Below are 25,887 nucleotides of genomic sequence, written 5' to 3'. Positions count from 1 at the left end.
GTAATTGGTGGCATGCGTGCAGTGGCCTTTTTGGTAGGAAGGTCTCTGGGGCTCCTTGACCTCGGCCATCATCAGACTTGCTGTGTTTTCTTTCTTCACACTGCCTGGAGGAAGTGTGTGTGCAAGGATGTCCGAACTGAATCTCTACCCAAGTCCCATAGAACCGAAACAGTTCAAAGGTACATTAGACGTCTCACATGACAAGGATACACCTGCCCTTTCATTCAAAATTATTTTAAGTGTAAGGGGGTAGAGTTTCCGGACAGTTCCTTGAGTGAATTTGCATTTGTGCCACGTTGAGTCTTTCTCTTTCACGCAGTGGTTTCTGCAGAGCAGTAGGGCTTACATTAAGTAGAGAATGACTCACGCGCTTCCTCAATGGATAATGCAGTTCTTATGCTGCATGTACTATGATAAACAGCAACAAATAAACGTTATTTAACTTGATACTCCTGGAAGTATTCTGTCATAACTTAAATTTTTGAAATCGGATACTTAAAATGTTGTAGGAGAAGGAATGATGGCATTACAAATGTCACTGTAAGGCAACCTTAGGGAAGAAATTTTTAAGAAATTTTGAGTCTTATTTAAAGCTTTTCATGGGCTTCCCTGGTGGCTCAGATGGTAAAGAATCTGCCTGCGATGCAGGAGGGTTTGATCCCTGGATTAGGAAGATTCCCCTGGAGCAGGGAATAGTTAACCACTCCAGTACTCTTGCCTGGGAAATCCCGTGGACAGAGGGGCCTGGTGGGTTATCGTCCACGGAGTCGCAAAGAGTCAACATGACTGAGCGACTGACACTTTCACCTTATACTGTAAATAAATATTTTATGTATGACATTGGTAAAGTAAAATGTATACCTATTGCTTGGTGGAACTAATGTAAAGGCAATAATAATTTTTAAATGGCTACCTCAGATGTCAAATCTTAAAATATTCAGCAAAAGCATTCCCTCACTTTTTAATATGCAAAAACAATCTGTATTGAAGTTTTCCATTTCAGGACTGAAATTGTGCTGTTACTCACTCAAGCATGGTGCATGCCTGATTAGTTTATAATGTAAATACAGTTTAAGGAAGAAGATGCTGATTGTCTTGTATAACATGGGAACAATAATATATTGCAAGGATTGAAATAACTTGAAATTAATTACAGACCCCAAATCCCTTCTTTGCTCTGAAAACTGAAAGTTTTTTTATCATGACTCATTTGTCTGTATAGTCTGCCCCAAATTGGCATGAAGCTATTTATAGCTTTTACTAATCCCAATCAGTGTGAACGTTCCTGTTTTACTGCAGAAATATTGCTGTATTAGATTAAGTGGTTCTGCTCTAGAGATTGCTGGGGGTGTTATGTTCTATATGTTATATGCACCATATCATCTCTCTACAATCCCTAAGCTGCTGAATTCTAAAACATATACGGTCCAAGGATTTTGAATAAAAGAGCAGTTATCTCCTATGACCTGAAGACCCCCTCATCCTGCTTCCTCCCCCCCGCCCCCCGCCCCGCCCAGGGATAGTCTCTCTTTACATCTGTTTAGAGGCAAGGTATAATTATTAGTAAGGCCCCATTCATACTCAGAAGTGTTCCGTTTTGGACCACAAATAATATGGTCATCATACTGACCATCTGTGCATACTGGGTAATGGAAAAGGCAGTGGTGATGGGCCTCAGTAAGTTTCTTGTGAATTTCCATATATACCACTTTGAAATAAATATGATTCCAGATTATATCTTGAAACCCTAAAATAATGGAAAGCAGTGCTTGTAAGAAATAATTTTTAAAATGTAAAAATATATATCCCAGGGCTTTCTCAGACAAATTAATCGTTGCATTTATATATACCTTCCTTTTTTTTTTTTTTTTTAAAGGGCAGATCACTATTTTCTTCACTGTAATTGTTTGTGTACCAGCCTTCTTTTACTAGGCTGTCTCCCCTCTCTGTTCCCCCTCTCACTGTCTTTCCTGCCTGACATCCACAGTCAGGTCCTAGTTTATTAACTCAGCATCAATCTTTGCCATTTGCTCTTGAACCTCATGGAGATTCTTGACTAGGGAGGCGGATAGGTTTGGAGTCTGGCCTGGCCTGGGGAGACTAGGAAGTCTTGCCCAGGACGTGCTTGTGAAGCTAAGACGTGAGCCATGTGAGTCAGCGGGTTGCCTTTGAGGATGGCAAGTACAGAGGTCGTGGGTTGCCCTGCTGACCCGAGGGTCAGGGAGTAGGCCAGCATCGGGAGGGGAAGCCGGAGCCAGAGCCGGTGACAACAGTGAGCTTTAAAGGAGATCATGTTTATGCTTTTACAAGAGTCTTCTGGTTGCTGGGCAGATAACAGACTGGGGTTGAGAGGTGCGGGGCAGCCATCAGAATGGACTTGATTGGCGTGGGCTCCGCTGAAGGCAGGAATTATTCTTGACTCCCTGGTTTCACTTTCTGTTCTCACAGTGTTGTAGTTATTCTCCTGGGGAAACCGTAACTATGTGCTGTGCTTGTTACTTGCAGGCCAGAGCAGTTACTGAAACGATCAGCTAAGTGAGAGCAAATAGAGCTGAAGGCTTTTCAGGCTTCTGTTTTCTCCACGTTGAGGAACAGTTGTAAATATAAGACACAAAAAGCAAAAAAAAAAAAAAAAAACAACCCTTACTCATGGTGGGCTTTTCTTGAGCCAAGTGCAGGAAATTGGCTGTTGGGATCAGGAACTCTGGTCATGAAAGAAGACGAAACTATGCCGGCCAGGAATGCCCACTGTGGGTGCTCTGCTGACAACTGGGACTCACCCGAAATGCCCCCCAGAGAATCTTGCGGTATGGGGTCCCCTGAAGACATCAAAACCCGCCATCTCTAGGGGGCTCAGGGACCTGGCCTTCTGACTTCTTTATTCTGCTGCTGACTTCACCTACAAGGTGAAGCAGTGTCACCTGGGAACCAGGCTCATGTTTTAAAATCTAAATCTAGCATCTATTTAGTCGCTCAGTCGTGTCTGACTCTTTACAACCCCATGGACTGTAGCCCCCCATACTCTTCTGCCCGTGGGATTCTCCAGGCAAGAATGCTGGAGTGGGTTGCCATTTCCTTCTGCAGGGAATCTTCCAGACCCAGGGATCAAACCCTAGTCTCTTTCACTGCAAGCAGATTCTTTACTGCCTGAGTCACCAGGGAAGCCCCAGATCTAAATAACTTCAATCAAGTATGAGTTCAATTAAATATGAATTCAGATGTTTGACTGGAGATAACTCTTGGATGCTGAAGTCTGAGAGGCTTCTCAAATATGCAGGCTGGCTTTTAGGGTCATCTGTTCATTTCCCACATACCCTTTACTTAAAATGTGTGTACCGTCTTCCCTGGAAAATGAAGCTTCAGGGTTCCCTGTTCAGATCGTTGTTGCTTGATTGTGCAGCCCCTCATGGGTGGACAGATAAGGTGATCGATGCTCATACTTTATACAGTCATGGTACCCATGGATTAAGAAAAAACTACCAGCCGTTTAGTTTAAGCACCTCAGGAGGAATTGGCTAGAGTTTGTTATATTTGCAGAAATGCTGTTGCTTCCCACTCTGGACAGTAAATCACTGGCATGTTTGGCTGTCTTCTTTTTTGCCAAGTCTTTTTCTTTGCAGCTAATTTCAGTCTTAAAAGTTGCAAAAATACTTACAAAGAATTTTCCTATTTTCCCAACCTCTGGAGAGAAACTTGCCAACCTGAAGTTCCAGCACTCCTGAATCCTTGAATGTATCTATCCTGCAAACAAGGATGACCTCTCCACGTGACCATCAGATTCAGGAAATGGGCACGAGAACTTTCTAACCCACAGATCCCGTTCAGATTTGCTAGTTGTCTCAATAATGTCCCTCATAGCAAAAAAAGAAAAATCCTGTCCAGGTTCAGGGGTCATGCTTTTGCCGCCTTTCCTAAGTGTCCGTGAACTTGAGATTTTTGATGACTACAAGCCAGTTATCTTACCCAGCATCTGTCAGTGTGAGTTTGTTGGCGGTTTCCTCACGATTAAATTCAGAAGATGCATTTTCTGCAAGAATATCTCGGACGTGATGCTCTGTTCTTTTTGCCTCTTCTCCGGTGGTATATGTCTTTGACTTGTTCCTTTATTAGTGATATGCATTCGATCATTTGAGTAAGGAGATTATCTGTCAGCCTTCTGCACTGTAAAGTTACTTTTTCCCCTTTGTAATACAGAATATTTTGTGGGAGGTACTTTGAGACTGTATAAGTGTCCTTTTCTCATCAACCTTTCACCCACTGGTTTGAACTTGTGTCATGACTGAGTAATTACTACTTGGATTGCTGCCAACGGCAATCTAGTTCCATCATCTTTCCACAATCGTTAGTTGGCACTGTACTTTGCAGAAAAGCTTTCTCTTCTTCCTATTAAGTTTTTTGTAGGTCCCTATTTCATTCAATGGGGTATAACACAATTTTATTATTTCAGTGCTCCAGTTGTCTCAGATTTGGCCAGTGGGAGCCCTTTCAAGTTGGCTACTATATTTTTTCGATGTGCTCCCAGTGTTCTTTGATCATTTCCTTTCTTTCCAAGAAAGAAAGGAATTTTCTGTTTCCTTCCAAGATGGTTCAAGCTCATTTTCAGCTTTCCCTGATTTAGCCCTGGAATCAGCCATTTTCCCAAGAAGCCTCAATGCCCTGCCCAGTTGTGGTGGGGCCATCTCTGGTCTCCACCTTGCCCAGGGATTGCCATGCTGTCCCAGGGTCCAAGTGGCAGTCAGACCTCCTCTGGTAATGCCCTGCATCTTGGCCACCATCCTTGGTAAGTAAGGACAGCGCTAGGCCCGGCAGAGATCATAGTCACTTGTTCAGACATTCCCAGTCAAATGTATTAGCTGAGTCAGACAAGATTGCTTTATCTTTAGTGTCCAGATATTTATCAGAAGCTGTCATATCAACAAAAACAAAATGAGCCTTGTGGTAATAGTCGAATCTGCATTGGTCAGGGGAAGCTTTTTTGGAAGGGTAGATTTAAAACCCGCCCCTGAATTCCCAGAGAGAAGTGAGCTGGTATGTAGAGTGTGGAGGACCCACAGGGCGCTGAGAGACTGAAGCTGTTTGGAGTTTGTGGGCTGGGGTGTTGGCACGCTTTAGAGGTCCTGAACCTAGAAGTGAAGGGGAAGCAGAAGGCCTCATGGGCAAGTGATTGCTCTTCACGCACGCTGACGGCTGTGGAAATTGACAAATACCCACAATGCCTAGCACTTCCGTGGTTTTCGGTACCTTACAAAAGTGTTCCTGTGAAATCAACTCTGCGATGGTGGAGCAGTGGCTTCTATGGGGTTTGTCTGCGTTCCGGAAATAGTTCCCTGGGTTAATCAGTAACCGGCAGGGCAGGGCAGGGCGCGCTTTCCTCGCTTCCTGCTTTCATCAGACCCCTCCAGGTCCCAGGTGGCCCGTGCTCAGGCCAGGGACCCTGCTTTACGGCAGAGGCAGAAACTAAAATGAAACCACTGGAAAATACACCCAGTGATTCAAGTTTGGAAAAAAAAAAAAAAAAAGATTCTTTCCTGTTGCTTCTTAAAGAAGGGATGGAGGTGTAAAGGGGTGGAGAGTGGAAAAAAATTTTTATTTTGGAGTATGGGAGTGGGGAAATGCTGTTTTCCTTACAAATTACAAAAATAAAGCCGGGCTGGACAGGATATGCAGCAGTCCCTGTTGCTGATTTCCACCAGCCAGGAAGGTACTAAAAGGGGCAGGAAGTGTGACTTGAAGGGGGTGGAGCTGGGTAATGAGGCTCCGATGCTTTCTACTCATCAGGTCAGGCAAGTGCAGCCTGACCAGAGCTCCAGGCCAGCAAGGGCTCCCTGGGCGGGCGCTGGGTCAAACTGGGAGGCACTGGGATCTCAATGCCTCTTTATGTGGTTCCCAGTTTGGCCTCATAGTCCACAGGCTAAGTGAGGGCCTAAGACGCCTTCTGTTTCTTTATTTATTTTTAATTTTTCAATTTACTTTTTCATTGGAGTGTAATTGCTTTACAATGTTGTGTTAGTTTCTGCTGTAAAAACAACATGAATCAGTTATATATGTACATATATCCTTTCTTCTTGAACCAGCCTCCCACTCACCCCCCGACCCCCCATCTCAGGCCTCTAGGTCATCACAGAGCATCGAGCTGAGCTCCCTGTGCTATGTAAGCAGCTTCCTACTAGCTCGCTGGCTTTACACACGGTGGTTCATACATGTCAGTGCTATTCTTCTGTTTAAATCGGAGCTCTCCCACCTTCTGTGAGTGGGGACAAGTTGCTTGACCTTACGTGCCTCAGTTGCTTCATCTGTCAAATGGGCATTTTAGTAGCAACTGCTTTCTAAGGTTGCTGTGAATCAAGTGAAATAATGCCCCTGACCAGCTTAGAACCTGCCAAACACTTAATCCTCATTAGCTACTGTTGGGATTGCTGCCGTGTGGCGTGGGATACTCGGGACAAGCCCTGTGTTCAAGGGCTCACAGGTCTAGGCCGAGGTAAGGATGACTCACAGAAGCTCACCGCTTAGCAGCAGGGCTGCCTCCCCAAAGATGGTTCCGCTTGCAGAGGGTGAGTCAGGCCTTTTCAAACCAACCCGACTGAAAATTGAGAGTAACAGTGTCTCAGTGTCAGGTGGATAACCTGCCTTAGCAGGAAACCCACAGGGCTGTCTCTTGCAGACACTTTGTTTTTTTCCTGGCACCGGACCACTCACAGGGACTTGGAAAGACTAGAGCTGGCCTTGAAACTGTGTGTCGTCTTTGGGAACAAATGGTTCTCCCTTCACACCAGGCACATCCCAGGTGTTCAGTAACCACTTACAGCCAGTGGTTACCTTGTTAGACTGTTTGGATACTGTTTGCTTTTGTCCCTTAGTGACTCTTTGTGACCCGGTGGAGTATAGCCAGTCAGGCTCTCCTGTCCATAGGATTTCCCAGGCAAGAATACTAGAGTGGGTTACCGTTTCCTACTCCAGGGGATCTTTCTGACCCAGGGATGTCTCCTGCATTGCAGGAGAATTCTTTACTTCTGAGCTACCAGGGAAGCCCCAGGACATTGGTACCACTTGTTTTACAGATGAAAAATGTGGGTCACCATCACACGGAAGTCACAGGACTGAGATCTGACCCTGACCTGTCCACTTAGAACATGTGCATTACCGCTGGAGGGGGCTGGTGTACGTTTATTGGCTACCTTCGGGGTACAAGGTGCAATGCTAGATGTTTCAGATAGTTCTACATGTTAACATGTGTAGCAATGTTAGCAGAAGTTTGTCTCGGTGGAGTAAGGCAAAATGCAGCGATGACTGTAAGACAGCATAGGTACATGATAGAGGCAGCGCATATTATGGATTTAAGGGCAGTTTTGAATTCGCCAGTGTGGGCTTTGTGGAGATGGCATTTGAACAATCTGTAAAGGGCTGCCTGACTATTACCAGGCAAGACTTCTCCTGGGCTCTGGTGTCACATATCTAATTGCCTATCTGGCATCTCTTGGGATATCCCAAAGATACCTTAAATTCAATAGACATGAAACCAATCTCAGTATTTTTCCTCTCTCTCTCTCAAGTAGAAGTATAGCTGATTTACAATATTGTGTTACTTTCAGGTGTACTGTATAGCGATTCAGCTATACATATACACATAGTTATATATACATAGATATGTACATATTAAGTCTTTTCTATTATAGCTTATTACAAGATACTGAGTATAGTTCCCTGTGCTATATAGGAAATCCTCGTTGTTTATCTATTTTATATACAGGAATGTGTATCTGTTAAGCCCAAACTCCTAATCTATTTATCCCCACCCCCGCAACTGACTTTTCCCCTTTGGTAAGTTTGTTTTCCTCATCCGTATGTCTATTTCTGTTTTGTAAATAAGTTCATTTGTATCATTTCATTTTAGATCCCACACATTAGTGCTATCATATGATATTTGTCTCTCTCTGACTTACTTCGCCTAGAATGGTCATCTCTAGGCCCTGGGCAGCATCACGGATGAACCCAGAGATGATCACACTAAGTATTTCTCCTCTTAAACCTTCCACATTCTCTGTTGCAGAGTGACATTACCACCCACTTGGTCTGAAGAAGGACAAAAGGAGGTCACAGAGCAGTCTGAAGAGGGAAGGGAGTCAGACATTCAGAAAGAAGAGTGGTGCCCTCTGTTTTTCTCTCTGGGGTTGGGGGCAAAATCATTTGCTGGGATCAATGAGTGTGGAAGTGAGGGTAGAAAAATCTGAAAGTGCTCCCATGGAGAATGAGAAACGCTGATGGAGAAGGAACAACAAAAAAGACAGAGACTGTTTGAAAGCTCTGGTGAAGTGATAAACCATAAATCTATAATGGTATTATTATTATGATGACTGGGTACCATTCGGCCGGGGGCTTCTTAGAAGGCTCAGTGGTAAAGAATCTGCCTGCCAAGCAGGAGACGTGAGTTCGATCCCTGGGTCAGGAAGTTCCCCTGGAGGAAGAAATGGCAACCCACTCCAGTATTCTTGCCTGGAGAATCTCAGGGACAGAGGAGCCTGGCAGGCTGTAGTCCATGGAGTCTCAGAAGAGTCTGACACGACTTAGCGACTAAACAGCAACTATTCAGCCCAGTCCTGAATTTTTGCCAGGTGAGCAAACAAGAAGAGGGAGGCAGTGAGACCTGTCTGCAGTGAAGTGGTTGGGAGCTGCGTCTGGGAAGGAGTGGGCCCCGAGAGTGGACATTCTTGGGAGACAGAGCAGGGATGTGGAGCGTGGCGGGCGGAGGTGGACCCTCTCGTTGGGGAGCACACATCTGCACAGACGTGACCTGTGTGTGGCGTGGATGTTGAAGGCTTCCTCCCTGGGTGGAGACCTTCTGTTCTCTTTTGGCTACATTGAGAACTGTTTTGTAGAATGACCGTTGGCTCACCTGCAGTACTGAAAACCAGAGATATTTTGGTGTGTTTCGAGCACATGTGTGGAGGCTGTAAGTCAATTTCTCTGTCAGCTTATGGTTGTGATTCAGAGGTTAAATCGCCCTGTTTCAGGTGCCAACGTAGTTTGTGGTCAGAAACAGGGAGATTTTTTGTAAAGGAGGTCTGGTAATGTCTTCTAAAAGGGTATAGAAAACATCCCTAATAAGAAATTTGTAGGTGTGCAGTGGTGAATATGCAAAACGGTAGTTTGGATAATTCTCAGTATGGGAAACTGGCTCTGCGGTACTTAGAGGTATTTAGACTTTTAATTTCATATGCAGTTGTATTCCATTGATGAGGAAATCTATTCACCTTTGGCCTCCCAGTTTTCCCATGACTCAGTTGTTTAGTAACCATATGAAATCTGAAAGGCCGTTGGCTAATGATTCTAAGTATATGTATTACTACATACACTTACCTGCATAAAAAGTATCCTAGGATAATAAAAAATAACTGATTCTTGACTCACAGACTTAGAAAATGAACTTATTGTTGCCGTGGTGGGTGGGTAGGGGGGTGGGGGGAAGGGATAGTTAGGGAGTTTGGGATGGACAGGTATACACTGCTCTATTTAAAATAGATAACCAGCAAGGACCTACTGTATAATGCATGAAACTCTGCTCAGTGTTATGTGGCAGCCTGGATGGGAGGGGAATTTAGGGGAGCATGCTATGCTATGCTATGCTAAGTCACTTCAGTCGTGTCCGACTCTGTGTGACCCCATAGACGGCAGCCCACCATACATATATATGTGCATATGACTGAGTCCCTGACAGTCCCTGAAACTGTCTTAGTACTGTTAATCGGCTATACCTCAATACAAAATAAAAAATTTTTTAAAAATTTAAGAAATAAATAACTGATTCTTAAGTTCTGGAGATTCTTATTCAGTAGTTCTAGGATGCGGCCAGAGAATCTTTTTTTTTTTTTGATTCTCTGGATAATTGCACATACAGGTTGGGGTGCTGCTATAGGTGAAGAGAAAGTATGGCAAAGTATAACTGTGTGTTATTAGCATTGGTATCTCATTCTACGTAAGGCCTTGAACCAGTGTGATGAGGATAAAGATGATGATGATAACAGTCATGGTGATGGTGATTTTTAATTTTCAATTCCAACTTCCTCTAAGTTCACATAATTTTGAACTGAAATTCTTATTTTTTTCCAAAAGGTACATAAAAGTCAATATGAGGAGCATAGGATGTCATGTAAGAGGAACTTACATTTTGGGAAGGACTACTGTATATCCAGGAGAAATCACCACTAAAAATTGCTATATTATATTCCTACGAGTGTATCCCCACTCGTGTGTTTTCCCTTTCCTCACAGCCACCATCCTCAACAGAGCAGTAGCTCTGGCCACTGGCTTCCTTGCCTTCGTGTGTGGAGTGGTGCTTGGTTCATGACGAAACATAGCCATTCAGGACTTTTCAGTAACCCTGCAAACAAGCCCAGTGTCTAGTGGGGCATTTGAGAGCCTCCAGCAAGACCTGGATTCAAATCTTGGTTCCCAGATTCAAATCTGGGGGCTTGGGTGACCTGGACACTTTTTTAATGTACCTTTGTAAGCTAGGCTTTCCCTCATCTCTAAAATGGGGATAGTAATACTTAACTGACAAGGGCGATTGTGAGGGTTTGCGATGAATATATTAATATGCGAACTATCCAGTCTGTGCTTCTTAACACTGGCTGACTCTTATGAAGCTGCCCCATGTTGATACGTGAATCAGTTGCTCTGTCCACATCAGCAAAGAGGCCTTTCTTAGTTCTGCTTTGGCCATAAACACCAGCGCTTACCTTGCCTGACTTGGCTTGCAGTCTTCTGTCTACGTAAGTGATCCCGCCCTACCCTGTAAACTCTTTCTCTACCATAAAGCTTTCGCTTAGGAACCCATCTAATAATGATTTATGAACGAGTTCACCTAGTTGGCATTTAATCACCCACTGCCTTCTGATCTCTATTGCAGTCTTTTGTTATGATAATTATAGTATTATTAGGTAGCTTTATGTAATTTATGTCTCATGCCCCCAGTTAATTTACTAATTCCTCGAGGGTAGTGATCATGTCTTACACATCTTTGAATTCTCCTCAGCACTTAGCACACAGTTCCTCGTAATAATGTGTGTTGAATAAATATTTGGTGGTACCCTGGATGAATGGATATCGCAGACAGTACATCCATAGGGGGAGAGGGTCCAGTGGTTAGAACTGTGAGAGAGGGTTAATGGGTGAAAACGGACTCGAGTTGGCTTTTGTCGGGAGGGTGACATTTATGTCCGGCTGGCACGTGGCTTTGTGAGGAGAAGCCGCAGCCTGCACAGGCATATTTAAAACAAATGATGCAGCTGCAGAAGCAATGGGGCAGGGCACCACTGTGATTGGCTTCTGTGACACAGCCTCCAAGTTAAGCCCTGTGCTTATCAGCAACTTCGCTCCCAGGCTTTTGCCTGCCCTCTTACCACGCTGTGACCCACCGTCTGTGATGCTGTAACTGGGAACTGATGTTTGGCGGGGCTGCTGGTGGAAGATCTTTAGGTTTGCCTCTAAGTGAACATGCCTTTATTTCCTCTTCATCCTGAAGGAAATTTTCACTGTATTTAACATTTAAAAAGAGCAATTATTTTCTTTGGGTGCTTTTTAAAATTTATTTTAACTTAATTGTTTTGGTCCCGACACACAGCATGCGGGGATCCTAATTCCCCAGCCAGGGACTGAACCCGCACCCCACGCAGTGGAAATGCAGAGTCCCAACCATTGGACCGCCAGGGAAGTCCTACTTCAGGAGCTTTAAAGGCATCTTTTCCATCATCTTCTGTGTTCCATGGTTTCTGCTGAGTAGTCACTATAAGGCTTCTGGGTTTTGTGTTTTTTGAAGATCATGAGCTTTTTTTTTCTTCTTTAAGAACCTGTTTTTCTTCCGCTGATTTTAAGATTTTTCTCTATGTTTTTGGTTTTCATCAAAGGTACTACATTATGCCTAGGTGTGGCTTTATTTATAGTAGTCAGTTTGGGATCTGTAGTGAGTATAAGAGAATCCCAGGGATGGCAGAGCCTGGTGGGCTGCTATCGTCGGGGTCACACACTGAAGTGACTTAGCAGCAGCAGCAGTGAGTATAAATTTGTGGTTAGATGGTAATTGATCACTGTCTCTTGAAATATTGCTTCTGCCTCATTCTTCTCTCTTATCTTTGTAGAACTTCCAACTACCAATATTTAGATCTTTTGGGCTTCCCTCGTAGCTCTGAAATCATCTACCTGCAATGCAGGGGACCCAGGTTTGATTCCTGGGTTGGGAAGATCCTCTGGAGAAGGAAATGGCAACCCACTCCACTATTCTTGCCTGGAGAATCCCATGGACAGAATCCCACGGACAGAGGAGCCTGGTAGGCTACATATAGTCCATGGCGTCACAAAAGAGTCAGACACAACTTAGCTACTAAACCACCAGAACTTTTTAGGTCTAAAGTACAATCTATCAGTGCTATGGATTTTTGATCCTTTATTACGCATATCCCATTCTTTTGTCTCAGTGCTTTATTCGTGTCTGTTTTATCTTCTGGTTCACATTTTTCCCCCAGTGATGTCTAATGTGTTGGTAAACTCATCCACTGAATTCTTACTTTGAAATGATCAGTAGTTATCCTTTAGTGTAGAATTTCCAGTTTTACAGTGTTCAGTTCTCTGAAAAAATTTTCCGTCTTGTCTTTTATTTCCTGTGTTAAGCATACTTGTTTAAAGGCTGTCTGGAAACATTGGTGTCTGTGTATCCGTTAGTTCTGTCTAAAGTCTGCGTATGTGTCCCTATTAGTCCGTTTCTATTGTTTACTACTTTCCTTGGTTTTCTATTTTGTTGTCTTCCATCCTCGGATTCCTAGCTGTATTGATTGAATGCTGGCCGTTGTATCTGGAAAGTCCCAGATAGAATATAAATCTTAGGATAATGTTATCTTTCCTCAAGATATGTTTTGAGGTGACTTCAGGTAGTTCCAGATCATTTCAATTTGATCAAGGCTTGAGATTAATCAAAAAGCCAGGCTTTAGTGTTTGAGGCTAGTCTATTTCCATTTCGTTTTACACCTTACACGACTTTCGTGTTTGGGAGTGGGGAGTTCCCAGGGCTCCCTTTGCCTAGCTGGCTCCTGACTTCAGTTCTTATGCCTTTTCCTAGCTGGCTCCTGACTTCAGTTCTTATGCCCCTGGTCACTGGAAGTGTCCATAGCCCTGCTCATCTTCGAAGGCCTGCAGCTTCCTCTCTGGGTTCAGCAGTTGCTTCTAGGCTTGGAGAAGAGCAGCCCCAAATATCAGGCTTACCTTCCTGCATTCCTTCCTTCCCCCAGATCTTGCCTCCTAATTCTTTACCACCTCGTTAGTTCTCTGATGTTTCTAACTGTATTTTGAAAAACACGCTTTGTTCAGGTTTCCTAGTATTTCACTAGGGGAGTTAGGTCTGAATTACCTACCATGCCATTACCAGAAGCAACCCCCCTCTCTCAGCCCAGAGTTTTATTCTCTAAATCCAGCAAGGACATTAGAAGTCTCTGGTACTGAACATTAACATGATATAAGTGGTGTTTTAGGATGATTAACATGTCAGTGGTATGCAAATCAGAGAGGGGTTGGGAAAGTCTCTGTAAGTAGAACAGTTAAAAGACCATCTGAGTGTTTTCTGCAGCAAGAGGAAGGCAGATGTTAGGGTTTCTGAGCCCGGGCATTGCAGACAGACTTGAACGAGAGTCTGGGTTCCCGGGCAGTTCCCCAACCTATCCCCTCATCTGAAATATGGGTGATAAAGTCCCTACCTTCTGGGGTTGAAGAGAAGTGAGAAGCTCCCAGAAAACCCTGGTTTCCATGGCTAGCATCTAGTAAGTGCTTAGTAAGTGGCCTACTATTCTAAGAGCCAAACCGCAGTTATTTAGGTTAAAATTCAAGATCTCGGTTAATGGCACTAATCAGGACCAGAGTCAGCATTGTCAGCCTCATGGGGGGCGTGAGTTTGTTCCTTGAAACACAGTGGACAGCTCTTGTGCCTTCATGTAGCAGCCCTGGTGTCCGTAATATTCTAAATACTTGCCGTGCACTGAATTGATTTATAATCAATGCCATGGTTTCAAAGATGATCCCAACCCCAAATCTCAAAGATGTTAGGATAGCTGATTTTTCAAAGTCAAGCTTGAGGGTAGATGCGTCATATTTTAGGTTTGAAAGTGTGGTCACTCAGTCGTGTCCGTCTCTTTTGCCACCCCGTGGACTGTAGCCCGTCAGGCTCCTCTGTCCATGGAATTCTCCAGGTGAGAATACTGGAGTGGGTAGCCATTCCCTTCACCAGGGGATCTTCCCGACCCAGGGATCAAACCTAGGTTTCCTGTATTGCAGGCAGATTCTTTACCATCTAAGCCGTCAGGGAAGCCCATGTTTAGGTTTATAGAAGCATAAAATTTAAGTTTTTCACATTTAACGCACCGTGTACAGGAAATGAAGCTTACAAAAAAAGTTAAATCAGATTATGAGCCTTTATGTTACAAAAGGATTCCTAGAGTCACAGATAACCTTGGAAATTATCTTTGTGAAACTTCTCCTTTTTCTAGATGATTAAAGTGTCCACCGGAGAGATTGAGTGACTGACCCAGGGACGCACAGTAGTTAACAAAGTCAGAGCTGGAACACAAAGTCCAGGTTCCTGATGTATTTCGGTCCTCTTGGCAAAAATAGCACCTCTTTGTCTTCCCTGTCGAGTTCCCTGACTTTTTCAACTCTGTTCAGGTTTCCTGTGGCTTGAGTGTTTCTGCCCAAGGGAAACGTGCATCAGAGAAGGAAGACCCAGCTAGCTCCTTGAATTTCACCAATGGAAGCTGGAAAGCACGTGCCTCGTAGGCCTGTGCTAGATCAACGTTGAGTTCCACCTTCCCTTCCTTTCACAGATGCAAACCCAGCCTCTGATAGTCATGAGAAATCTATGTCAAATGGCGACCTTTTTATTCTCGATCATGTGGCAAGACCACTGGTAATTCATTACCTGTTTAGTGTGTGGGAGGGGGAGCCAGGCTCTAAAATCGAATAAGAAAGAGGAAGTGCTTCCGTGTAAAAGGGTTAGCTTTCATTGTGTATCATCGGGGATGTCCTAGCTGTTAAAACACACACACACACACACAACACCATGGAACCTGAAGTAAGTGAAGCACTTGATAATAGAGTTTTCCCTACTCTGATCAGATCCTTGCTGTATTTGCTTTTCCTAAAAATCTGCTTATAATTTATGACAGTCCTGACTAAAGATTTAGAACAGTTTCTATATGTGGGATTTCCATAGAGTTTGGCTAGGTGAGCGGTAAACGTTGAGGTTTGGCTGAGCAGCATCCTTGTTAGAAAGACGTATGTAAATGGACTGGGTCAAAAGATAGATGACGCCGCAGAACACGACGCACAGAGACTAGTGGAGGGGGGCTGTCTGCCGGGACGACCAGACTTTGTAGCAAGAAGAACCAGACTCTTCGCAGAAGAACCAAGTGAGTCTGGAGCCTTGCTCTTCAGAGTGTGATCCAGTGACCTGTGAGCTTGTTAGAAATTGAGAATCCCAGGGCTCACCTAGACCTCCTGAATCGAGATTTGTGTGTATGTTAACGTTGGTGGAGCCCTGGTCTAGGTTTTATAATCAGCTCTTATCTTTACTGTTCACAACACTGATAATATCATTGGTTGGTATAAATCTCTAGTTTTCTCTTCACTCTTGGGATGATGATCAAAATCCTAAGCATGGTTTTGCAGGCCTGTGGGGTCAGCCTGCCTCTGACATCACCCTGTTGCTGACTGCCTTCTGCAGCTGGTCCTCCTGCCCTCGGGGTCTTTGCACTGTCTGCTGTCCCATCTTCTTTAACTGTAGACAGAGCAGGAGACCTGTCACCTGACTCAGAGCATCTTCTGCATTAAGTTTCCTAGGGTGGCCATAACAAAATACCACAAACTGTGTGACTTCAACAGGAATCTATTCTCTTACAGTTCTGAAAGCTGGAAGCCCCAGGTTAAAGTGTTTGTAGGGCTGTTCTCCCTCTTAAACCTCCAGGGTAGGGTCGTTCCTGGCCTCGTCCAGTTTCTGGTGGTTGCACGCAGTACTTGGCTTGTGGCTGCATCATTCCAGTCTCTGCCTCTGTCCTCACATGGCTATCTTCCCCCTGTGACTGTGTCTGCACGTGGGCTTCTCTGTGTGTGTGTGTATGTATGCTCAGTGACTCAGTTGTGTCTGACTCTATGCCAGTCCCTATAGGCTGTGTGGCTTCCCTGGTGGCTCAGAGGGTAAAGCGTCTGCCTGCAATGCAGGAGACCTGAGTTCAATCCCTGAGTCAGGAAGATCTCCTGGAGAAGGAAATGGCAACCCACTCCAGTACTCTTGCCTGGAAAATCCCATGGACAGAGAAGCCCGGTAGACTACAGTCCATGGGATCACAAAGAGTCGGACACGACTGAGCTACTTCACTTCACTTCATAGGCTGTGTAGCCCACCAGGCTCCTCTGTCCATGGTATTCTCCAGGCAAGAATACTAGAGTGGGCTGCCATTTCCTCCTCCAGGGGATCTTCCTGACCCAGGGATCAAACCCACATCTTCTGTGCCTCCTGCATTGCGGCAGATTGTTCCACAGAGCCACCTGGGAAGCTGCCTCTATCTGTCTGTGTCTGCATTTCCCTCTTCTCCAAAGGCATTAGGTTCCTGTGAGCCTCTGATCACATTTTCATCAACTCATTGATATGTAATCTTGTTTTACATGCTTCTGTTTTAAAGACTCCATATTTATTACATCTTGTAGACAACAAGCAGTAACTCGTGCCTGAAGGAAGTTTATCTCACACACATATTTTCTCTAAAAGTCACGTCACAGCCTTCTTGCACTTAGAGATGGTTGACAGCGTTTCAGACAGCCCACTCTGGGGGCCATTTTAAATGGCAAAATCACTGACAAAAAGGCAGGAAAATGTGAAAAATGTTGCACTGGATAGACTGTGAAAAGGACATGTATTTATAGTGTGAGAGCTGAAATAAGAAGGCAGGATGTCACCGGTTTGACCTTAGTTGGGAGCGTGTGGACCGGCTGACTCAGGATTTCCACATCTCTGGGCATGTCTGTGAAGGGCCAGGGAACACCCCAAGGATCAATTTGGGTGATAGAAATACTTAGTGAGTAGGTACGTTTGCAAATATGAAATCCTCGAATAATGAAGATTGATTGTATTTCCCCACACAGGCTTTAAAGATACAAAGTTTTTTGCCTTATTTCAGGTGACCATTTTTTCCTAAATGGGTTGTTTGTAAAAAAAAAAAAAAATAGGGGAGGAACATGTTATAAATTACAGATGGAAAGCAGGGGCATATTTCCGTGTTGCTGAGCTAAGGTAGGGCTGCAGAGGTTCCTGGGCCACAGCGGTTCTGCTTTCATCTTATCCCTTCAGAAGAGCTGTCACGTTATATCCATGCCTCCTCGCCCCTCTCTACTGCCCAGACCTCTGTGTCTTGAGATCTTTTTAAGAAGGAGGATCTGCAGGGTCAGCTGGGCAGAGCCTTCGCTATGCTTGGTCACCCGGTGGATCTAATGTGGACAGCTTTACCCCATGCTTCCAGAACTCTCTCCTTATCATTCTGTACACAGGAGGCACCCTGGGCTGTGGGAATTGTCTTGTCCCCTGTCTCCTGCTAGACCAGGAATCCCTAGGTGGCAGGGACCATCTCCTTCCTTCCTGTTCCTGGAGCATCACTCTTGATACATGGCCTGTGAATGGAGGAGTGAGTGATCGGAACAGCTTGAGACCCATTCAGAGCAGCCATGTGAGGCTCCCTGTGGCTCTTCCACGTCCTTTTGGGGTGTCCCTGTGGTTCCTCTTATTCCTGAAGCCACCAGATGAGTGGACAGGGCCAGCCTGCCGTGGTGACCCCATCTTGGCTGACCTTCAGAACTGGTCCTTGTATTGCACCTCTCTTGGAGGGCACGGCTGCATTTAGGTTTTGTAGGATTATCCAAAGACCTATGAGAGCTGGAGTTCCTGCTCTCAGTGAAGTTACTCTTTGGAAAGAGGAGAGGGTGGGCACAGCTGAGAAGTTTCCGTTTAAAAAGGTAAGAATTAGTAAGAATAAACACAACCTTAGAATAGCTGCCCTATAGCAATGTTTGATTTTCCAATGAGCAGTACAAGATCGTGGGCATTGTGGGACATGGAGGAGGAGGGATTCTTGCAGCTGGCATGTCTGGGAGGCCTTGTGGGGAGGAGGGCGGAGATTGGATCTTGGAGAATGGCTCAGGATTGGCAAGGCTGGGAAAGAGGAGCAAGGAGGAGGCGGTGTCTGTGACAGGGAGTGGGTCAGAAGTAGGGAAAAGGTCCGAGGGAAAGGCAAGGGCTAGCCTTAATTCTAGAGTCAAAATAGGCTTTACGGGCAGAGAGTGCAGCTCCAGGTGGCTCATAGTGATGCTTGCCCTCTGGTGTAAGCTGTGGGCTGGGCACAGAGGAGACAGGAAGTCCTTTGCGAGCTGGAAGAGAGCGTTACTGAGACTGTGATCATCCTAGCCCAAAGTCATCGGAGCAGAATATCCAGAGCTCATTTCTGGAGGAGAAAATGAGCCAAGGATAGATGAGGCAGCCAAGGGTTGAAAAGAGCGTCGTGTCCTACCGTCCATGATGTCCTGTGGAATTGGAGACTTGGTCGCCGTTGTCTCTGCTCTTGGATCGAATGCAGACTTGTGTGTAAATAGGCTGAAGATGAATGAGTGATCCCACTCTGGGTATATTTAGGTGGGCAAGGGATAGACTGTGTAGAAATGCATCTGGAAGGAGGGGGGAGGGGTGTTTTGTGGGCTGGTGGAGGAAAGGTGACCCTAGGTCAGAGGGGGCCGGTGGCAGTGAAGAAGGATCCTTGAGGGAGCACTCTGAATAAGAGATGCTTTCACATAAAAGTGATGCTGAAGCCAGGAGACAGACTACATTAGGAGGGGATGGCTAATTGGTGAAAGACCTTGAAACCAAATGAACCTGATACCTTAAGAGCTTGCCCAAACATGCCTGTGTTGGGATTTCAAAGCTTGTCAATAACTCAGATATCCCAAAGGAATGGCTGTGTCCACCCTTGGCTCTTAAATAAAAGATGATGCCAAAGGGTACTTGTAAAACACTGGTCCTCTGGGTACCTGATACACTGAAGGTATCTGCCGTAAACACAGCCGGGTTGGGAGGGGGTAAAACCCAGCCTTAGGGTTTCCCAGGTGGTACAGTGGTAGAGAATCTGCCTGCCGATGCCAGAAACACAGGAAATGCAGGTTTGATCCCTGGTTAGGAAGATCCCCTGGAGAAGGGAATGGCAACCCACTGCAGTATTCTTACCTGGATAATCCCATGGACAGATGATCCTGGCAGGCTACTTCCATAGGGTCACAAAAAGTTGGCTGCAACTGAGCACGCATGCGCAAAACCCAGCGTTAGGTATCCGAGCCCTCTGACTGGCTGCGTTTCTTCATCATGGGACCCTCTTAGCTGAGAGCCGGCGTGGCCCTCACACACCATCGCCCCACGGAGACAGCCCCTCGGGAATGAGTGGGGCAGGATGCTCCAGGGCAAAGCCCCTAATATGCTCTCATAGCCCCCCAGCCCCCGGGTACACATAAGCTATGCGATTTTGAGAAAGAGGAGTATACAGTTGGTCAGGCATGGTGTCAGACTTCACCTGCGGACATGACAGTGAGCAGCAGAAATGCCTGATGTTGTGTTTGCTCTTCTAGAAAGACACCATGCCGGTGGAAAGGATGCGTATGCGCCCGTGGCTGGAAGAACAGATCAACTCAAATATGATACCAGGGCTGAAGTGGCTTAGCAAGGTAAGTGTGTGCATGTGTGTGTGTGTATGTATGTATGTGAGTGTGTGTATGTGTCTGTGACAGAGAGATCCCTACTAAAAGCAGCTGCGTGTGGACTGCCCCAAGTAAAATTGTTCTTTGTGTTCAAAATAGTATGCTTATTTATTACAAAAACCAACCAAGCAAAAGTGATTATGAAAATATCAAAGAATCATAAAAAAGATTTATCATCACTTCAGACTGTAGCCTCGACCCTGAGTTAAGGCTCTGGTCTCATGGATGACTGTTGTGGGAAGCATCTGGCTGTATTTCTATTCAGTGCTTCTTACCCTTCTCCATCTCTGAATATTCTTTCTTGCTTCTCCTTGTTTTCTAGGGTTGGAGGACATGGAAACTCTAGGGCTTTCTATTGGGAAAGGAGCATATTGATTTTCTTTTCAGTATTCTCTACGTAAAGACAACTTTTGTTTTTGTCTTAAAAAACTTATTTTACTTTTATTATGAAACCCTGTTTGTGTGCCTACCTGTCCGAAAAAAGCAGTATTCTGTCATTTACAACCCCCTCCTACATATGTACATAAATACTTTTTTACTTTTATCAACCTCAAAACCCTCAGTTTAGTCGATCCTTACTCTTACGGGATGAATCAGGAAGCCATTGGATGTAAACATAAAGAACGCCTGGAAACATTCAGTTATAATCTAGAAAAGCAATGACTACAGCATACTTTCTTTAAGACAGCCCAAGAGAAATTTCTCTCCCACTACTAGGAGTATTACGGTTCTTCTGAGAAGAAGAACTTGCTTCTGAGCAGGTGTCTTTTTCCTCCTTTACCTCCCCGTGTTTTTAATCTTAAGGACACGATGAATAATTTAGCAGGTCAGGCTTTACCTTTGCATCACGTGCCAAGAGCTGACAGCCAGATTGTGGCCGCTCCTAACAAGTGTACAAAATATTGTTCAGCCTAATTTTTGTATGAATATTGCTCCTTACTTCATTTTTATCTTCACAGATATCTCTCAATCTTATTTCTTTTTTTCTTCCTCCTCGTTTACCTATTTTTTCATTTATTTTAAATGTAGTGGTGTATTATATTTGAATGTATCTATTTAAATAAGTCCCTTCTGAAACAAGATGGCATAGAAGTAAACAGAAATATTTTAAGTAAAGCATATGCTCATTTCAAATGACCTGTCCTATATTCTAAGGTCTTGGGGCAAATGATATATTTTTCCAGCCTTGCTGTGTCTGTAGTATTTTAGGTTTGTATCCTGGAGGGGCTTTGTAATTAGCCTCTTCCAAAGAAACAAGTCATCAGTTCAGTTCAGTCGCTCAGTCATGTCTGACTCTCTGCGACCCCATGGACTGCAGCACGCCAGGCCTCCCTGTCCACTCCCAGAGTAGGTCTGGTCCATCGAGTCAGTAATGCCATCCAATCATCTTATCCTCTGTCATCCCCTTCTCCTCCCGCCCTCAATCTTTCCCAGCATCAGGGTCTTTTCAGGTGAGTCAATTCTTCCCATCAGGTGGCCAAAGCATTGGAGTTTCAGCTTCAGCATCAGTCTTTCCAATGAATATTTAGGACTGATTTCCTTTAGGATGGACTGGGTGGATCTCCTTGCAGTCCAAAGGACTCTCAAGAGTCTTCTCCAACACCACAGTTCAAAAACATTAGTTCTTCAGCGCTCAGCTTTCTTTATAGTCCAACTCTCACATCCATACATGACTACTGGAAAAACCATAGCTTTGACTAGACAGACCTTTGTTGGCAAAGTAGTGTCTCTGCTTTTTAGTAAGCTGTCTAGGTTGGTCATAACTTTTCTTCCCAAGAGCAAGCATCTTTTAATTTCATGGCTGCAGTCACCATCTTCAGTGATTTTGGAACCCCCAAAAATAAAGTCACTGTTTCCAATGTTTCCCTGTCCATTTGCCATGAAGGGATGGGACCAGATGCCATGATCTTAGTTTTCTGAATGTTGAGTTTCGACAAGTCATCAGGTAGATTTTTCTGTCATATTGCAGACAAGGAAATCAAGGCTCATGGGTTTAGGAGGATTATATCCTGAAGAACTGGTAATATTGCCTATATTGATTTGGGATGTGAAATTAAAGCAGATGTTCCTGATTTCTGAAGAAAGTCAGTTGTTTGCCTTTGCTTTTTCCTTTTCAAAACCCACCCACCCGTTTTGGCTAGCTTGACACAGTGGTGTGCTTCCAACGTCACCACGTCTCCTGCAAGTGGGCTCTTAATACACTGCGGTTTGTTGTTGTCTGTAGTAGGTTGAGTGGTAGCCCCCCTCAAAGATATGTCCACATCCTGACCCCCAGGACCCGTGGTTGTGACCTTATTTAGAGAAAGGATCTTGGCAGATGTAATTAACTTAAAGATGTCGAGAGGAGATCATCCTGGATTACCTGGTGGGCTGACCCAGTGACAAGGGTTCTTATAAGACACAGAAGAGGGACTTCCCCGGCAGTCAAGTGGTTAAGATAATTCACCTTCCAGTGCAAGGGTGGTCAGGGAGCCAAGAGCTCACATGCCTAGCAGCCAAGAAACCAAAACATAGAACAGAAGCAATATTGTAACATATTCAGTGAAGACTTTAAAATAATGGTCTGCATAAAAATTTTAAAAAAAATCTTAAAAAAATAAAGGACACAGACGAGGAGACACCCACAGGGGGGAAGGCCAAGTGGAGAAGGAGGCAGGGACTAGAGTGCTGCAGCCGTAAGTCAAGAGCACCCGGACCTACTGGAAGCTGGAAGAGGCAAGGCAGGATTCTCCTTAGAGCCTTGCTGATGTCTTGATTTTGGACTTCTGGCCTCCACCGAAAAATAATAGGATCCGTTTCTGTGGTGCTAACCATTCAGTGGGTGGCAGTTTGTTATGACAGCCCAAGGAAGCGTACACTCCCTCTCAAAGCTACTTCTTCACCTGGGCTGTCCACCAAGATACCTTTTGCTCAAACCCCTGTGTCCCTGTATTTTGGATTTTGTTGTTCAGTCGCTAAGTTGTGTCCGACTCTTTTTCAAACCCATGGACTGCAGCACACCAGGCTCCTCTGTCCTCCACTATCTCTGGAGTTTGTTCAAATTCAGGTCCATTGAGTCGGTGAAGCCATCCAACCATCTCATCCTCGGTTGTCCCCTTCTTCTCCTGCCTTCGGTCTTTCCCAGCATCAGGGTCTTTAACGAGGCGTCAGCTCCTCACATCAGGTGGCCAAAGGATTGGAGCTTCAGCTTCAGCATCAGTCCTTCCAATGAATTTGTAGGCTTGATTTCCTTCAGGATTGACCGGTTTGATCTCCTTGCAATCCACTGGGCTCTAAAGAGGACCAGAAAGTGAATGGATTCTTCTTGGTGCAGCTGAACACTTAGCGCCCCTCAGGCAGTCCTTCGTGTGGAGCCTTACTCACCTGGCTCTTGGCTCCTGAGTGCCTTCTCTGGTGCAGAAGGACAGGAGACCTCCACCCCCTTGTTCTCTGCTGGGCTGAGCGTGGGCCAGGCTGAAAGACAGAGAGGGGGCAGTGGCTGCAGCAGATGGCACCTCCCAGGACGATGCTGTGCCTGCAGCTCCTGGGCTGCCTGAGGGCCCAATGCAGACGGAAACGCCCTGTGGCTGTAGTCACTGTAGATGTTGGGTGGCCTCGGGGCATTTCCTGTCTGTACCCACACCTCCCTAGAGCATCGGTTTATAGGTTTTCTGCTAACTTAGGCTTGCTGGCGTTCGGCTGTCTGCATAAATATTTCACTCAGACCCCACTGTTATTCCCTGCCCATTCATAAGCCCAAGAATCCCTACTTGTATTTTGAGTGGTTTGAGGTCATCCCCAATTCTCTTCTGCTGAAGGCTGTTGTGAGTCTTAGAAAACCTCTGCCACCCTCGGGGCTTTGTCTTTCCGGGTGCTCACGGGGAGGCACTCCAGGCTGGCCATGTACCAGGGCTGTCTTGACCATTGCTGAGAGCTCAGCGCCAGGCCTGACACCCTGGAGGCTCCAGGTAACATTGTGCTGAGAATGAATGCATGAAGGATGGCTACTTGAAGGGGAGGAACATCGATGACTCTGTATATGTTCTGTTAAGATAATCAGACTCAAGAACACTGGGTTGGCAATGGTCACATTGCTCTCAAACGGAGACTCCATCATACCCAGTGCATTCCTAGTGAGAGATAAATAGGTGGCCAATTAATGCCTTAAATTTGTTTCCATCTCCTGCTTCCAATACATGAAGGGGTGGGGAAGTGAATGAAAGTCTGTTGCTCAGTTGTATCCGACTCTTTGCAACCCTGTGGACTGGAGCTCACCAGTCTTCTCTGTCCATGGGATTTCCCAGGCAAGAATACTGGATTGGGTTGCTATTTCCTTCTTCCAGGGATCTTCCTGACCCAGGGATCGAACCTGCATCTCCTGCTTAACAAGCAGATTCTTTGCCACTGAGCCACCAGGGAAGATAGATAGGTGGCTAATTAACGCCTTGAATTTGTTTCCATCTCCTGTTTCCAGGAGGTGGGGGCTGATGGAACAGGTGCTCTGGATTCCTCTGGAGGAGCGATAAGGAGGTTTGCACAGCAGCATTGTACCTAGCTCCTGAACGTGGCTGTGGCTTGGGCCAGTTGCTTTTTATTATAAGTATTTGCAAATACACATAGTATGCTTGAATGATCTAACGACTAGAAAGAATAATGTAGCAAATTCCCTTCTAGATTTAAAACTCACATCTAGATTGGACAACTATTAATTGGGAGGTGACTAAAGCAACTCCCTGACTGGGTATATCTGTAAGACCCAAGAACATTTTCTTATGGATTCACAATACCATTAACAATTGGATAATCATAAATTAATCATAATTAGTCATCATTTAAAGTGCCATTACTGCCCTGTTCCTATTCAGAATACCTGACTATTCCTCAGATATCGTTCTAGGATTTATTTGTTCCATCAGAAGCCACAGCAGACCCCTAGGTTGTGTTTGGTTCCTGACTATGAGCAACGCCCGCTCCCTTTTTGCCATCTCTCCATTGGCTTGTTGAAGAGACCAGGTCTGATCTGGATTTGTCCTCATGCTTGATTTTGTGGTTTCCCTGGGCTGTTTCTTGAGGAAGGAAGGAGGCGGCATCCAGGTTCACTGTTCTCATCACTTCGATTGATTCCCACCCTGATTTATGAGGTTCCTGTTTCTCCGCAGAGGTCTGCCTGGACCCAGGCGCCAAGGCCCCCTCCCTGAGCCCTGGAGGTCATCGGGTAATTCCGACCTTTTCCTGCTCTGCACTTTGAAAGCAGGCTTGTACTTGTGTAAATATCAGGCCATCTCAGAACACAGTGAGAAGTCCAAACAAAAATAGCAAGCAACATTGGAACATCTTATAGATATTGGGGGAGTGGAGCAGCCGTGGGAGATAAGAAGGCTGGATTCCACTTGGAGGTCAAGCTATGTTTGTTCTGCGTTGCTCAAAATTATCTCAGATGTTCTCAACTTGAGCCGGGCTCATCTCTTCTGCCTGCAGGTGGGCAGAGGTCTCTACATCTGCTGTTGTGTTCAGTCCTTCCATACCCAGTGTGTATAGCCACCCTGGAAAAATGTCTGTTTAGGTCCCTGGCCCCTTTCAAGGGGATTCATGGTGGATGATTGCTAGGTTCAGTCATTACTTTCATGGTTTCGTGATTTGGGCATGATTTCTGGGAGACTAGGTTTGGAGGTGTGTGTGTGTGTGTTTGTGTGGTGTTGCTGTTGTTGAGTCACTAAGTTATGTATGCTTGCACATACACACACAGTTGAAAAGATCTGCCTATCAGAATCAATTTTGTGTCTCGAGATTGATTTCAGATTGTGTCACCCCAGATCTCCTTTGATCTATAAAAAAGTGCAAGAGTCTGATTCTTTAAAGGTCTGTATCTTTAAGCATAAACCTTTAGATTCTGCTTGTGTACTTCAGGAAAAATTCTTTCAGATATAAATTTATGGGTTTTTTTTTTTTTCCCCCTGGGAATGTTAAAAACTGCATTGAGTGATTTTGTGCTCTGATATTTGTCTACCATAAAAAATAAAGTTTCACTCAACCCTCTTCAGATCACCGCCCTTTTGAAACTGGCCAACCTGAAACCCCGCCCTCTCTCAG

General features: G+C 45.1%; 1 protein-coding gene across 5 annotated transcripts in view; it reads left to right on the top strand.

Annotated features, from left to right (window-relative positions):
* Nucleotides 1-25,887, top strand: part of IRF2 (interferon regulatory factor 2) — an 83,663-nt gene that overhangs the window by 22,462 nt on the left and 35,314 nt on the right. For all 5 annotated transcript variants that reach the window (NM_001205793.2, XM_059882174.1, XM_024986196.2 and 2 more), the window contains one exon: nucleotides 19,690-19,785. In NM_001205793.2, coding sequence (NP_001192722.1) covers nucleotides 19,699-19,785 — 87 coding nt within the window. In that variant the 5' untranslated portion in view covers nucleotides 19,690-19,698. The remainder of the gene's footprint in view (nucleotides 1-19,689; nucleotides 19,786-25,887) is intronic.

Source organism: Bos taurus, chromosome 27 (assembly GCF_002263795.3).
Source record: "Bos taurus isolate L1 Dominette 01449 registration number 42190680 breed Hereford chromosome 27, ARS-UCD2.0, whole genome shotgun sequence".
In the NCBI taxonomy this organism is placed as follows: Eukaryota; Metazoa; Chordata; class Mammalia; order Artiodactyla; family Bovidae; genus Bos; species Bos taurus.
Note: the sequence above shows the minus strand (reverse complement) of the source record. Positions and strands in the feature narration are given on the sequence as shown.